Source organism: Pristis pectinata, chromosome 15 (assembly GCF_009764475.1).
Source record: "Pristis pectinata isolate sPriPec2 chromosome 15, sPriPec2.1.pri, whole genome shotgun sequence".
NCBI lineage: Eukaryota > Metazoa > Chordata > Chondrichthyes > Rhinopristiformes > Pristidae > Pristis > Pristis pectinata.
This window is the reverse complement of record NC_067419.1, coordinates 35,542,433-35,558,747: the sequence shown is the minus strand read 5'-3', so window position 1 is coordinate 35,558,747 and position 16,315 is coordinate 35,542,433. Positions and strand designations below refer to the sequence as shown.

General features: G+C 42.1%; 1 protein-coding gene across 3 annotated transcripts in view; it reads right to left on the bottom strand.

Moving 5' to 3' along the window:
* LOC127578590 (zinc finger C3H1 domain-containing protein-like) overlaps window positions 1-8,719 on the bottom strand; it is a 60,537-nt gene extending 51,818 nt beyond the window's left edge. For 2 of the 3 annotated variants that reach the window (XM_052030740.1, XM_052030741.1), the window contains exons 1-4: window positions 8,166-8,719; window positions 4,254-4,658; window positions 4,106-4,173; window positions 3,765-3,993 (exon numbers count right to left, since the gene is read on the bottom strand). In XM_052030740.1, coding sequence (XP_051886700.1) covers window positions 3,765-3,993; window positions 4,106-4,173; window positions 4,254-4,658; window positions 8,166-8,646 — 1,183 coding nt within the window. In that variant the 5' untranslated portion in view covers window positions 8,647-8,719. The remainder of the gene's footprint in view (window positions 1-3,764; window positions 3,994-4,105; window positions 4,174-4,253; window positions 4,659-8,165) is intronic. The other variant, XM_052030742.1, reaches the window with a different exon arrangement.
* Window positions 8,720-16,315: the final 7,596 nt, after the last annotated feature.

Here is a 16,315-nt window from a genome sequence, read left to right as displayed (position 1 = left end):
TAAAGATTTCTTATTTTATAATAGGCAGGTGAGCTTTTGATTTGTCTATAATCTACTTGTCACAGATACATCTGCCCATAACAGTAATGGTAGAAAGGAGCAGAGTGGAGGTAAACTTAACTCAGTTGTACAGCTGATCCCGGAGCTCAAAGATGCAATCAATCTTGTGAATTTACACTGTACTAAGGTCGATACATCTTCTTAAGTGCAGATCCCAAAACAGTGCAGAATACTTTAACCACAATGTGTCAGCTTGCACAGGCAGCTTCCATGGAAGTCCAATGCCTTTCCATCTTGCATCATGATGGCCTGAATGTCCTTTGCTTTTTTCCTTGCACAGAGGATTGACCAAATGCCCCTCTATCACCACTCTGGCTAAAATTGTTCCAGCATTTAATAGCTTCTTCACTTGCTTCCTCCAAGTACAGGATATAGCTAAGTCCAAGCTATGCCTATTTCTTTGTTAAAACAATTCTACCCATTTCCTTTTGCAGTACATTTAAGACTATATGGCTGCTCCTACCTGTTCTCAGGCAGAACTCAAAATTTCATCAAATTTACCAATTTCCAACCTGCTCTCCTTTCACAACTTGTTAATAACCCTTTCCCCTTTCTCGACTTTATCTCCACTTTGGGGAATAGGTTAGAATCCAGAAGGCCATAAAAATCTGCTGTTGCCTTGACTACATTTCCTCTCATGCAACTTTCAGTAAAGCAGTGTGTTGGAAGAACTCAGCAGGTGAACTCGTGTGGATGCAAAAGGTGCAAGTCATTTACCAGCTTGTATCCCATCACCCCTCATACTGTTATATACTGGCAATCTTTCCTCTTCCCTTCCAGTCCTGATGCAGGGTCTCGACCTGAAATGCTGACTTGTACCTTTTGCTTTCACAGATGCTGCTTGATCTGCCGAGTTCTCCCAGCATTGTTTTTTGTTCCAGATTCAAGCATCTGCAATCTCTCACCTCCAGCTTCCTGTGAAGATTGCACTCACCAGTTTCTCCATTGTTCTACATCACTACATCTTCCCTTATCTATGGTTCCTCATCTGCCAAAGTTAACAGGGCTTTCACACCTGTTCCATTTCCTACACTTCTGCTTCTGGCCTTTCCTGTCCACCAGAACAAGGATAGGGTTCTTCTTGTCCTCACCTTTCACTCCACCTGCATCTATGAATATACATCAATATATTTGGCACTCAACTGATTTAGTCACCTACCAACTGATTTAGTCACCTACCACCAGATATGGCTGAGTCACGTCAAGCACTATTAAGTTTCACATTCCTCTGCCAAAACCAACATTTAATTCACAAGCATTTTTTTTAAAAAGGATAATCTAGATCAATGTTCTCTACAAACCACCATGCACACCCCCAAACCCCCATCCATCACCCCAAGCATCTTAACCACCTCTCAACCACCTGACCCACCTACAAAATGCATTAGGAACAAATCAATAGATATCTCAGGAGAGCAGGCTTGGCAATTGAAATTCAATCCAGCGAAGTGCAAAATAATTCATTTGGGGCAGATACAGAAGAAATGCATGAGCAAAGTCCCAGAAGGCAGAAGGGCAGGTATATGGGATATCTGCTTTCATTGGCCAAGGTAGAAAATATGGTGACTGGGAGACTGTGCTATCAATTCAAGTTAGGCCTCAACCAGAGTACTGCATTCAGTTCAGGTCACACCCATATTATAGGCTGTGGTATTATTAGAGGGGTTTTGAGATTTGAGTATGTTGCCAGGGATAGAGAAGTTTGGGTTGGTTTCTTTGGCAGGGCGGGGGGGGGAGGGGGAGGAAATCAAGGTGAGATTTAGCTGAGATATATTAAAGTCTTAAAAAAATAGTGAGGGTAAACACAAATACCCAGTTTCATTTAAGACAATATGTAGAAGGACTAGAGGGAAATTCCACCTTAAATATGATGAGGGTCTTGAACATACTACCTGAATGGGTTGGTGGAGATAGAAAACTTCATTGTATATTTTAAAAGTATCTAAATAAGCTCTCAATGTACTGTAACCTCAGACTAGAGCTGGGAAATAAGAGGGGTCTCAATAGCTCTTTCTAAGCTGCTAGCAACATGGTTTACGTGGTCACCATATGTGCTATAAATTCCTTGATGCTATGGACTTAATTTACAATAAAATTAAAACATTTATCCACCTCTGCTGCCTCCTTGTCCTCATCCACGAGGCCCAATTTCAAGATTTCCTCCAAACTAGAACATGGCTACTCGGCCCATAGCTGACCAAATGGTGGATTTGTGCTGGTTGAATACACAAATAAAACATTCAGATCAAGTGTGGCAGCAGCATGCAGGCAGATAATAAGAGGTAAACAGGGAGGTGGGGCGAAAAGTGAGCAAGTGAGAAAACAAAGTGGGTAGCAGAAGATGAAGGCAAATGGTATTACCAGAGATGCAGATAGACAACGATTGACTGGGAAAATAATAAGGACTTGGGATTAGATACAGTCCCGTTATACCTCAATTTTACTCCCGAGCAGACCTCTACTCAGTACATAATCTTTCTTTGTTTCTCTTATCTCCCCTTGTGCTCAACCATAAAATTATTTCCATGACCTCATTCCAAATAAGCTGCTAACCAAATTTCCTTCCAGGCTGTTTACTAGACAACACTAAATTATTCCCTCACCCTGTACCATACCTTTCCTTTAAAACCTGTATTCATCCTCAAACTGGTTACACAAACATTCTCTTAATCTTCACATCTTTATCTCCCTTTCCTCTTCACAATTCAGGAATGCATTATCACCCTTACAAATAAATCAACTTTGCAGTCCTGATGCAGGCTTTCAACAAGGAACGTCAACAATTCCTCCTCCTCCCCCCCTCCCACCCCAAACACAGATGCTGCTCGAAGTGCTGAGTTCCTCCAGCTGTTTGTATTTTGCACCTTTGCTATAATTATGTTAGAAGCATATTACTCAGTTCTCCTCCTAGTGAGAAAACTGAAATGGCCTAAAATCAGTCGCAAATAACCTCCAGTGCCTTTGTGACAATAATGAAATATTCCCTTCACCTTTTGATATGTTAACTAATCAATCCTTTTCCAAAGCATAACCATTATTCCAGTCATTGGAACTGCTTCAGCTTCCATTCAATTCTTCCTGGAAAACATAGTCACAATACCTACATCTATGGATTATCCTTTTGCTTCCTTGCTACTATCTGTGGCACCACCTGCTCTATTGTCAAACTTGCCTCAATCATTTACCCAAATCATGCCTGTTAGATGTCCACCTTTTCCAATACCCTCCTGATTCATCTGAATGATGCTAACAACCCAATTCTTTGCTCTATAGCACCCAGCAGCCTAACATGTCATTTAACATTCTCATTGTGGTCAAACCTCTTAACGGCTTGACGTTAATCCTACCAACCCTGTATAAGACACACACGATTCATTTTTCCAACTCTGGGCTCATGAACATCTCTTTCTGCAGCCGTGCCTTCAAATATCCAAATCCTGAAACACCCGCCATAATCCCTTCAGTGTCTCAGTCATTCCTTCCCTCTTAGCTGTCTTCAAATAAATCTCTAATAGTTTTTGTCCACCTCTACTATTATCTCAAATAGTGCCTCCAGCAAAAGTTTTTAGTAAATTGTATAAATCTACCAATAAAAGAAACTTGCTTCCATGATGAAATATGTACCTTGTACAATCAACCCTGACAATCCAAATGTTGCCATTTCCAACAGCAACAATATCTATTTCCATAAATTTATATACTACCTGCACTAAGAGTTTTCTTGATTGCATGCGGTTTTGGGCTGCTCCTGATCTTCTGCTGAGTGATTCTTGGCTTAGTTAACTTCTCCTTGCTCTCCTTCATAACACATTGTTCCTTTTGTTGCCACTTTTTACTCGCAGACTGTAATGCAAGTAGCCGCAACTGGAGTTCAGACAGCTCTTCCTCCTCCTTTTCCTCCTCGTCCTCATCATCTTCCTCCATTTTGGCATCCTATTAAAATGTTACCAAAATTCCTTACAACACATTATATCCAACCTCCAAAATGATTCAAGAATAATGTTTCAATTATGTTTATTTTCACACAAGTATATTGTTAATTTACCTTAAAGGCAGATTCTATTGACAACTTCTTACTATTTGAAGGAGGACCTGAATCTTTACTTTCAGCACCTAAAAGAAAATGCAGAAAAATACTCAATTGTAATGTTTATCTTGCATAACCCATTTAAGAGTAATGATGTTCTTTATACCTTGTTTTACTATTACAGGTTCTAAAGGCTCCACTTTATGGTCTTTGATCAAGTTGATTCGATCCATTTCAGCTGGAGTAGGTAGTTTATTTCTTAAGGGTTTTATTTCAAAGGATTGAAAAGCTTTAACCTGAGGTTTCTCTGCGGAAGATTGCAAATGCTCATTGTTCTTTTCAATACTGTTTGTGTCAATACTAGCATTCCCAGATACAACTCCTGCTTCTTCTTCCAACAAGTTTTCTCCCTTAGTATTTTGAGACATCTTCTCTTCCCTATTAAGGCATTCCAGTTCCAGCTGAATCTCCTTGTACTTCCTAAGTAGATCTTCAAATGTTTCTTCCATGTCATCTTCATTTCTGTGGTGATATGCTGGTCTTCTCGATAGTGAACGTCCAAAAAATTTTGCTGAGTTAAACATAAGGAAACTTAACTTGTTCAATATATAGTACTTCTACACTCAGAGGTCATGTTTAAACAGAATTCTACATTATACACAAAATGTTGCTAAAATGCACATAATGCAAAGGTGAACCATATTTTCGTCACTATTGAAACCTTGTGCAGAACAGCTGGGACCTGACAGTGAGCTGTGTGCCAGGTCTCTGGGCCCAGGACTGACTGAGAGCAAGGCCTCTCAGTGATTTTGTTTTGCCCCACAGGGTGGAAAATATTTGCTTTTCTCATTCGTTTTGTTGCATACCCAAGTGCAAACTGCAATCTCTGCATTGGAACCCCCATTTGATAATTCCTTTTTTTTAATATAAAGGTGTCAGTTTCTAGATCATCTTGTGATCAGCATACAATTAAAATGTAATATTTCAGAAATGCTGCAAAATCTCAAACAGTGATTAAATATGCTGTAATATGCTTTAAGAAATAGCAGGATATTCAACCCCAAGCCTGCTCTACCGTTCAAGATCATTGGCGATCTTCTACCATGATACCATTTTTCTGCCCTATTCCCATATTCATTGATTCCTCTAATATCCTGAAAACCATTGCTCTCATCCGAGCCTCAACAACCCTCCAGGGTAGAGAATTCCAAAGAGTCACCATCTTTTGAGTGAAAAAAAATCTCCTTATGAGTCATAATTGGACTCGATGCTTATTTTGTCCAGACTCTTCAGCCAGAATCACTCTCGTCATATCTACCCTGCAGAACCCTCTAAAAAATTTTGCATGTTTCAATGAGGTCACTACGCATTCTTGTAAATTCTAAGGATATCATCCTAGCCTATTCACGTGACAGAACTAGCGAATAGCGGACACTGCTACAGGGATCATTGCTGGGGCCCAATCACTTACATAAAAATAGAAAACGGTCAACAGGCAGTGGAAAGAAAAGCAGTCAATATTTCAGGTCAAAAACCCTTCGTAAGAACTAGAAAAAGAGAGAAAAGGTTTTCTTCATGTTTCTCTTTCCCAGTTCTGATGAAGGGTCATGCCACAGATGCTGCCTGACCAGAGTCTTTCCAGCATTGGTTTTTATTTCAGATTTCTGGATTTTCTTTTATTTTCATTTCTCAACTATATATTAGTACTAATTACTTCGAAGAAGAAATTAATGCATCATATTCAAACATTCTGCTCATACAAAGAAAGGCGGGTTAGCAAATTGTGATGTGCTCAATGAGCCTGCAAAGGGTTAGAGAGACCAGAAATTGGCAGGTAAGGTGGGAATCAACTTTGGGACAGCACAAGTAGAGCTGTTACCTCACAGTTTCATCAATCAGAGTTCAATTCAGACCGCCAAAATTGTTTGTGTGGAGTTTGCACATTCTCCATGTAACTTTGTGGGTTTGCTCCCACATCCAAAATGCACATAGGTTGGTAAGTTAATTGGCCATTGTAGGGTGTAGGGAAGTGGTGGTATCTGGGGCAGTTGATGAAAATGAGAGAGAATAAAGTAGGATTAATGCAAATGGGTGCTTGATGGTCAGTACGGACTCAGTGAACCAAAGGCTTGGTTCCAAGTTGTGTGATGCAAAGAATGAAAAAGCAATTAAAGAAAAAGGGGAATCAGAATAATTAATGTTGTTGTGCAAAAGGATTGGGAGTCTTGTTACATCAAACAAAAAGTTAGCATGCAGAGACAGCAACTGATTAGGAAGGTTATTGGAATGTTAGCTTTTACTGCAAGGGCTATAGAGGGAAAAAAAAAATCAGGATTTTCTGACGCAACCTTACGAGGCACTGGTAAGACTGCAATTGAAGCACTGCATACACTTTTGGTCTCCATATTTAACTAAGACTGTGCTTGCACTGAAGTCAGTACAGAGGAAGTTCAACTTGGCTGATTTCTGATATGAGTGTTGACTTATGAAGAAAGGTTGGGCCTTTAGTCAATGCAGTAGAGAAGATTGAGAGATAATCATGCTGAAACACAAGATTCTCAGGAGGACTAACAGAATGAATGCCGAGAGAATGCTTCCCCTACTGAAGGATCTCTAAGATTTTTATTAGTCACATGTATTTCACTGCGTTTCGATGTACATCTTCTTGCGTAATGTTCTGGGGGCAGCCCGCATGTCTCGCCACATTTCCGGCGCCAACATAGCATGCCCACAACTTCCTAACCTGTACATCTTTGGAATGTGGGAGGAAATCAGAGCACCCAGAGGAAACCCATGCAGACACAGGGTGAGCGTACAAACTCCTTACAGACAGTGGCCAGATTTGAACCCGGGTCGCTGGTACTTTAAAGTGTTACGCTAACCGCTACACTACCGAGAACTAAGGGGCATAGTTTCAGAATAAGGGGTCATCCATTGCAGCTGAAGACAAGGACTTTAACTCTCAGAAGGTCAAAAATCTTTGGAATTCTCTGCTCCAGAGATCTGTAGAGGATGAGTCACTGAGTATATTCAAGGCATATGCTTATGAGAGGGAGCAGGAAAGTGTGAAGCCAAGACTGGATCAGCCATAATCTTTCTGAATGACAGACTTGAGGGAGAAATATGCTCCTGTTTTTATGCTGCAGTCTAGTGAATTTTTGCTGCATTCTCTCTTTGGCACAAACAACTCATATGGTCATCTTTAAAAAAATCAAGGGGCTCACACAACAAAACAATTTCTATTTTGCTTATCTGGGGCCTCCTATGAAATCACCTGTCTCAAAGTAATTAGTAATAACTATTCCTCAATCAAGAGATATTGCTGAATTGTAGCCACTAGCAATGGGGGGGGGGGGGGGGTGAAGAGCCTGGAAGAGTATTCCTGGGTTGAGATGGTAGCCCAATCACAAGCTTTAAAGAAATTGGATCTACATTCTTTGGAGCATAGAAGAATGAGGTATAATGTGATGGAAACACTAAGAGGGCATGACTGGGTAGATATTGAGATATTTCCACTAGTGGGAGAGAACAAGGGTACATAGTTACAAAATAAAGAGTGATCATTTAGAACCAATGTGTGCAGGAATTTCTTTTTGCACAGGGTGGAGAATCTCTGCCCCAGAGACCAGATTAATGGAGCATTTAAAAATGCTTTTTTTTGTAACACTGACCAATTGAGAGCTCCAGAAAAGGTGACATAAGCCCGGAGAAGGTCAGCCAACTTCACAATGAATGTGGGTGGACAGGTGACCCACTCCTCCTCCTGTTCCAACACTCAGATCATGGGAGTATCATGCATTACACGACCCGCCTCCCCGAAAGAAAAATTCCCCACCCGTCCTCCACAATATTTAAATACGACAATGACACGCTGCTGGGCAAACTACCTCCGCCTCTCCGTTTCTAACAGATGTCTTAAGTTTCGATTCCGATCTCATGCGGGTTCCTGACTACGATAAAGGAGCTGATTCCGAAGGGGGGAGCCAGGATTGCTTTGATATGCTTGGTCAGCTGGCCCAGGGCCTGCCGGGCCCATAGCCCGCACAGGGCGGGGTAAAGGCCAGGTACGGAAGGATACGTTTCCTGGGCGGAGAGTCCCTGCGGAGGTTGCTGCCACTGTTGAAGTTGGGCCCGGCACCCAGCCCGGGTCTCCCTCCTCGCTTGCAGCCCCGAGGGCCCGGACATCCTCTACCCCAGCGGCCGCGGTGGGAGCCTTCCCGACAGCGGAAGCGGCCGAATGTACCGTGACTCCTCTCCCAGAAGTTGGAGCGGGGCGAATCGCCGAGCAGGGCGGGCGGCGGCAGCAGCGGCGGCTGCTGCTGCTGCGAGAAGCCCCGGTACGGCTCCTTGAGCCGGTAGGACAGGCCGTTACTCGAGGACGGCGGCTGGGCTGCGAGGCGAGAGCCGGGCCGGTGCGGCTTAGGCCCCGGGGGCCTCGGCGAGGAGAACGACACCAGCCGCGAGTCCCGGTAGAAATTCTCGTCGTTGTCATCGTCTATCTCGCCGTCCTCCAGCTCCCCTTCTTCCTTGGGCGACAACTGCTCGCCGCCGAGCTCCATGGCGTCGCCTGCCGCCGGCTCCCAGGGCCAGAGCCCGTCTCCGTCACGGCGAGTGGAAGCGGACGTGACGACTGCCGCCGCGGGGGGACGGACTGCGCACGCATCACCTCGCCCGGGATGCGCGTGCTCCGGGGCAGCCAAACTGCAGGGTGCGCGCCCCCGCGGCTGCGAGTTGAGCAATGCTACCCGGGGTTCAGCAACTCGGGTGGCGTGGGTGGGGAGATGCGCACAGCCTCTATGTTATGTCCACAAATTGCGCTTGCATCATTTCAGGATATATATATACAGCAGCTTCAAAATGCAGATTCGTTATAGAAGCAAAATACTGAAGATGTTGCAGACACCAGAGACTGCAGAGCAACGATCAATCTGCTGGAGGAACTCAGCGGGTCGAGAAGCATCTGTGGGGGGAAAGGAATTGTTGATGTTGCGGGTCCTGATGCAGGGTTTCGACCCGAAACGTTGACAGTTTCTTTCCTCCCATAGTTGCTGCTCGACCCGCTGAGTTTCTCCAGGAGATTGTTTTGTTGCATACTTAAGATGTTGCTTGACCAAACGAGTACTTGGAGTCAGACAGCACGGAAATAGGGCCTTCTGCCCAACTCGTCCATGCCGACCAAGGTGCCCGCCTAAGCTAGTCCCATTTGCCTGCGTTTGCCTCGTATCCCTCTAAACCCTTACAATCCATATACTTATCCAAATGTCCTTTAAATGTTGTTATTGTATCTGTCTCACTACTTCCTCTGGCAGCTCATTCCATATATGCACCACCCTCTATGTGAAGAAGTTGCTCCTCCGGTCCCTTTTAAATCTACCCCCTCTCACAAACCTAGGTCCTCCAGTTTTTGATTCCCTTTTCCTGGGAAAAAGACCGTGTGCATTTACCCTACCTATGCCCCTCATGATTTTACACGCCTCCATATGATCCCCTTCTACGTTCCTCTACGTGCCTCCTACGTTCCCCTTTCAGCATTTCAAAGGGATCGGTCACTTTGTTATTCCCTGGTCTGCTCTCCCATCTCCACCAACCATGCCCCAGCTTCATGCATTTTCCCCTGCAGCCACAAGAAAGGCAACACCTGTCCTTTCACCACTTCTCTTCCCACCATCCAGAGACCCAAACGGTTTTTCCAGGTGAAGTAGTGATTCACTTCTTCCAATCTAGTGTACTGCAATTGCCACTAACAATATGGTCTCCACTGCATTGGTAAAACCAGAAATTGGATGATTGCTTTGTAGCACACCTGTATTCAGTGGGCATAAGTGGCCCTGAGCTTCTTGCCTGCTGTTTTAATTCCCTGTTCCACTTCCACTATGACATTTGGCCTCCTGCACTGTAACAACAAGGCCCAACGCAAGCTTGAGAAAGAACATCTCCTGCCTGGCAACATTGCAGCCTTGTGGACTCAATATCAAATTCTCCACCTTTAGGTCACTCACTCATTCTTTGTCTGTTTCAGAACTGGCCACTTCTGCCTGACATCCTTGTTTGCTCAGTATTTGTTTTTCTGGCAAGTCCCACAGCTTTCTTTTAGCTGCACATTATTACACAGATAAAGAAGCACAACCTGATTCTAACTGCTGTATTATCTAATTTGATCTCACTGTAATAGGGATATTCTCTTTATTCTACCCATCCATTCTCCATCTTCTCTGCTGCTGGAAACTTGTCTGTTTTCTCTCTCTTCCTAGTTCCGATGAAGGATCTTAGACTTGACAATAACCACAGGTGCTCCCTGACCTAATGAATGTTTCTATCATTTTCTGCTTTTATTCCAGATTTCCAGCATCTGCAGTTTTTGAATGTTCACATGAGTACTATAGTGTATTTTTTTCTAAAACTGTGTAAATTCTAAAAGCAAAAAGTTAATTGGCATAGCCAAATAAATTTTCTTCCAAATCATTCCCTTGGGGATTGTGGATGACCTGCTTCCACTACTTTTCAGGATCTGCAAACTGCCACAAGAGTTAGTGAATTGGTGGGATAATTGTTTGCCTGTGATAGACCTCCATGTGCGCCCATCAGAGAGACCTGAAGTGTTTGGTGCCCTCCTGGATGTTTATCCACTACATTGAGCAGTCTTTGGTTAGACATTCATGCGAGTCATTGTGTCATTTTTTTCAAGGACGTTTTGGGGCATGCAGACAATGTGACCTACCATCAAAACTACGTAAACATACTCAGAGCCTCGACACAGGGGATCTTGACCTGTGAGAGGCTGACATCGGTTCACTTCTCTTGCCAGCAGTTTTGTAGGATTTTGCAGAAGTAGCACTCATGGTACTTGTGCCTATAACAAGATGCCTTCTAAAGCATACAAAAGGGCAGGGATCACTGTGTATCTCAATAGGAACTGCCAGCTTGGTGCTGCATTTGAGGTCTTGTGAGAGAATAGCCTTCAGTTGCCTGGATGACTTCAGCCCCAGCCACACATGAGAAGCTCGACACTATCTAGTAAACTAAACTATCTAGTAAACTATCTAGTAAACCCAATAAACTAAACATTCACTTTTTCTAACATCTGAGCACCATTGCTGCCATCTACAAAATGTACTACAATTATTTGACAATGTCGTTTGATAACATCTCAGGTCCTGAACCTGAGACCTTTACCTTCAGGAATGACAAGGCAGTAGGAATGGATTTCTACATCAAGGGCACTCTATAAATATAGCTCATCTTTGTTCCCTCAAAATAACATTTTAGCTTGCTGGATACAACCATGACCCACACAATCTTCGTTACCTGGTGGTTGGTTGCAGACTTTGTATCTCTAAAACTTATAAAGAGCTGATAATGAAACATAAAAACTTAAACAAAATCCACAAGGTACTTACAAAAAGTGAAGTACTGAAAATGCAGTAAGTAAAAATGGAAAATGCTAAAAGTGCTTAGCAGGTGAGGTAGCAATAATGAAGAAAGGAAGCTGAAGTTAATGATTCAGGTTGATCTGAACTGAATTGGTTTTATTTGCCTGGAATATGTTATGAAAGCCTCATGTATATTCATGGCCTCTTGGATATCAAAAATGAACAGGATGATTTTCTGTGAGTGACTTTTTTAACCCTCTCTCTGCCATGACAGAAATAAGTTAAAGCAATATATCCTAAGGAAAAGCTGTTTAAAGTTTGACACGTGCTCTTTTACCTGAATCATGGACACTGGAATAGGGTGGAACAAGGGATTAATGCAGATCCCCATGTAATTCAATTATCTTAACACTGCATGTGCATTATAGAGGGTAGATAATATAGAAAGCAAGGAATCACTGTACCTCAATAGCATCTACCAGCTTGGTGCTGGATTTGAGGTCTTTTGATAGAATAGTCTTTACTTCCCTGAATGGCTGCAGCTCATCCACACTTAAGAAGACTGACACTGGCCAAAGCAAAACAGACTAGCTGATTGGCACCAATCCAATATCCTAAACATTCACTCTTTTCAACCTCTAAGCACCATGGGTACTTATCTATAAAATGTTGAAAGAGATAAAATTAACTCATTTAAAACCTAAGCAGTGGTATAAAGCTGTTAGTTTGAATAACTTGTACTAATGCTGTATACGCTGGTAAAGATATCGGTTCAAAACGTGCTGTGGCAGAGCAACAAAACACTCTTAATTAATCTACTATTATTAGGTTTACCTTTTCCTATTTAATGTTGATGCTGCAACTTCCTGGAAGAGCGAGATGAAAATTACACAGTCTCCTCCAGATGGCGTCAAAGGTCTGAATGTACTCAGTAAGAAACTTGTTACCCAATCAGACTGAATAACTGAAATTAGCAGCAAGGAATGAGAAAGGGGTGTAAATCAATTGTCAAATCAGGTATTCAAAGAGAACTAAAGAGAGGGAAATAAAAATTGGAAAGATACTGAGAAAAATGCAGAACTGAAAGAAAACTAGCCAGTATTAAAAATATTTTCAAGTAAAACCTGAAGGAGTGAGGAGTAAAAAATAAACTACTGGAAGAACTCAATGGGTCAAAAGCAACACTTGTGGAGGCAAAGGGATGATTGACGTTTTGGATCAAAATCCTGTGTCAGGACCAAGACTTCACACTTCTAGAGTTAATAATCAGAACCAGAGAGTTTAATTGTTAATAATTAACATATGGCACTTTGTTAAAAGCAAATAACTTGACAAATCTGTGTGGCAAGTTTACACTATATCCCTTCAAATTTACAAACCTTGTGCCATCTGTTGCAGTTCAGGGCCTGCAGCAGGTATTACCCTATCTGAAAGGGGAGCACCAATCTTGCTCTTGAATTGAATGACATCTAACATGACCTGGGATCCAAAAGGTGATTTCCCCATGTAGTGCTGGAGAATCTCAGCAAGATGGGTTCTGCCATTTGACTCCATGTGGGATGCCAGTAGGTTTGGGATCTACTGATTTGACTCTGCATGTGTGAAAATGCTGGATTTGGTTTCATTTTGAAGGATAAAATCCAGTCATTCTGTTTGGAACAACTGGCATTAACCAGCAAATCCAGATCTTCTTTTGAAAGAAAATACATGGCAGTAATTTTAAACAGAAGCCAGAATATCCGTAATTTCTAAAGAAGCAGTTACATTCTAAAAATTCAATGTTAATCAGCTGCATTTCTGATTGGCGGCCTCAAGCAAAGTACTAATCCTACTAATTTGTACTAATTCCTTCTTTGTCTGATAGTTTCATGAATTCCAAACTTCAAATTATTGGTTAAATTATTTACTGCCTCCTCTTCTTAAAAATATTTGGGCAGTTTAATTGGTGATGATATCTGTCTGGTGGGGAGTGGGAGATTTGGGCTTTTCATGATGAATAGGAACAAGTTGGTTCTCTCTGAGAATGAATCACTAAATACTGTACATAGTTTATTTTTTGAAATGTTACAATGCTAAACTGAGGCCCACTTGATTATCTAAGAAGATTTATCAGATTCCATACAAAAAAGAATTTGCATCTCAAAGTTCCTCACAGTCGATGAAGTATTTTTGCAGCGTTATCACTCTCCTAATAAAATGAGTCAGCTAATCTGTGCACACTGATGAAAAAAAACTGCAGTTGCTGGAAATCCAAAGTATAAGCAGGAAATGCTACAAACATTCAGCAGGTCAGGTAGAACCAGTGGAAAGAGAAATAGAGTTAACATTTCTCTTTCCATGGATGCTGCCCGATCTGCTAAGTGTCTCCAGCATTTTCTCTTTATTATTTGCATGCAGTAAAATTGTACATGGTTTATTTTTTGAAATATTACAATGCTAAACTGAGGCCCAGTGTCCGTGTGATAAATCATTGGATAATATGTCATTGTAATGCTGTTTGATGCATCAATATTGGCTAGTGCAACATGGAAACTTCTGAGCTTTTCTTTAAATAGATATGTAGGAACATCAGAAATGGGAGCAAGAGGAGACAAGTCTACCCTTGAAACCCGCTCCACCACTCAATAAGGTCATGATGATCCACCACTTTTCCATTGTCTCCCCATATCCCCAACTCCCAAGCAGTTTAACTGTCTGTCAATCTTCACCTTGAATACAGTCAATGACTCCGCTTCCACGGCTCTCAGGGATAGGGAATGCCAAAGATTCACAATCCCCTGAGGGAAGAAATTCTTCATCTCTCTCCAAAATGGCCAGAGTCTTATTCTGAAAATATGCGCCCAAGTTCCAGATATCCAACATTAGCGGAAACATCATTTCAGCATCCACCCCGTCAAGCCACCTCAGAATCTTTAATGTTTAAATAAAATCACCTCTTATTCTTCTAAATGCTTATAATCATGGGTTCAGTCTGTTTACACTTTATTCAGATATCAACCTCTTCCTCCCAGGAATTGACTAATGAAGCTTCTCTGTACTGCATCCACCTCAAGGAGATCATTCGTTTAATATTGGAGAAAGCTGTACATGGTGCTCCAGGTGCAGTCTCACCTGTATCTTCTAAAGTTGCATCAAAACTTCACCACGTTGTGTTGGCCATTTTGGACAGAGATGACAAATTTCTTCTCTCAGAGGATTGTGAATCTTTGGAATTCCCTACCAGCACTATGTAAAGTTGTATCAACATTTCCCTCCCTACTTCCATAAACTGATAAGGCTGACATTCCATTAGCCTTCCTAATTACTTGCCATGGGATCTATTATATAAACTGAAGAGAATATATTGGGCCTTTTTTGTAACGTCAAATAAAAATTGGCTCATCCAGCAAAACTGCATTCCCCTGGCATTGCACTATATTGTGATCCTAGATTATGTGCTCAAAAATCTGGTGAGGTGTTTAAAATATATAATTTATAATCTCATAAACTGTCAATCAACCAAGGCTAACAGACAAATCAAATCCATTGCAATAATTAAAGAGAAATAATTCACAGAAGTTTCTGATCAAATTAAATCCTTCAACTGATAACTCACTGATCATAGTGTGATCCTTGTGCCCCTCGTGTCTATAAATGGACTGCTACATTTCAAAAATTATTTATTTGCTGTGAATCACTTGGAACTAGGGAGGATTTTATACATTGTTTCAATGTGACTCATACATTCCTGCAACAAAAATATCATTTCCTCAAAAGGAAGCAACAACATGAAGAATAAACCAATATCGATTTCTGCATTTACACTGTGCCTGGATTTAGAATTATTTTGAAGCACATTTCTCCATAAAACCTCTCTTGATGTCGTGGTTGGCATTAATCCTGAAATTGACGGCATCTCTGTCCTTGATGTGAGTGCTTTTTAATCCATCCCACAACATTCTGTCTGGTCTTGCGTCACTGCCACCCTAAAATGACAATAAGCTATAAATATCAAAAGTGAAAAACAACAAGACTTCTGGAACATATGGTATCCCTGCTGAAGTTCTAAAACAGGGTGGGAGAATTCAGACAAATTCACAGCCTCATATCTCACATCTGGCATATCCTCTTTCGAGGGAACCTCAGCAATTGCAAAGTCATTACCGTCTTCAAGAAAGTACAGAGAGGTGTCCATGCTGCCTGTCACAAAGAAAGCCATCAAAAGGGTCAACCTCCTCTAAAATTCTTCCAAATTCATTGGAAAGATAAGAAAACCAATGTCAATGTCCTCCCCTGAGGCAACATCCCCAGAAACGAGGCTACAGCTCAGCCAGCTCTGATGGGCAGACAACATTACTCATTTGTACGACACCGACGTTCTATATAGGCAGACTGCTTGATCCATCAAAGTGAATCCAATCATGGTAAGAGATTATCAGAAGGAATTGGGAAATGATTCAAGGATGTTCATGGCTTCCTTGCAAAAGTGCAACACCCCACGAATTTGTGGGAATTCCTGACCTAAGACTGCTCAGAATGGAGAAGGAGCAACCAGTCTGCACCCACGGAGACACAAGAGACTACAGATGCTGCAATCTGGAGCAAACTAAAACATTAAGGAAACTCGCAATTTTTTGCCGGGAGTGCACCACCTCCCATACTTCACACCTGACTGTGCCTCCTGCCCCACTTGTGCATCCTGCGTGGACCACAGTAGCAGAACCCAGACGAACCAAATGATCCTCCACCCTGACTGAAGGCGCAGCATGTAAATCCTGGTCATGACACTGCCCGGCCTGGGGAGGGCGCTCTGTCGGTCCTCCCAGTAGGTACTCTCTGCTCATTGGTCAGAAATTGCCGGGCGGAAGCTGGCCGCACT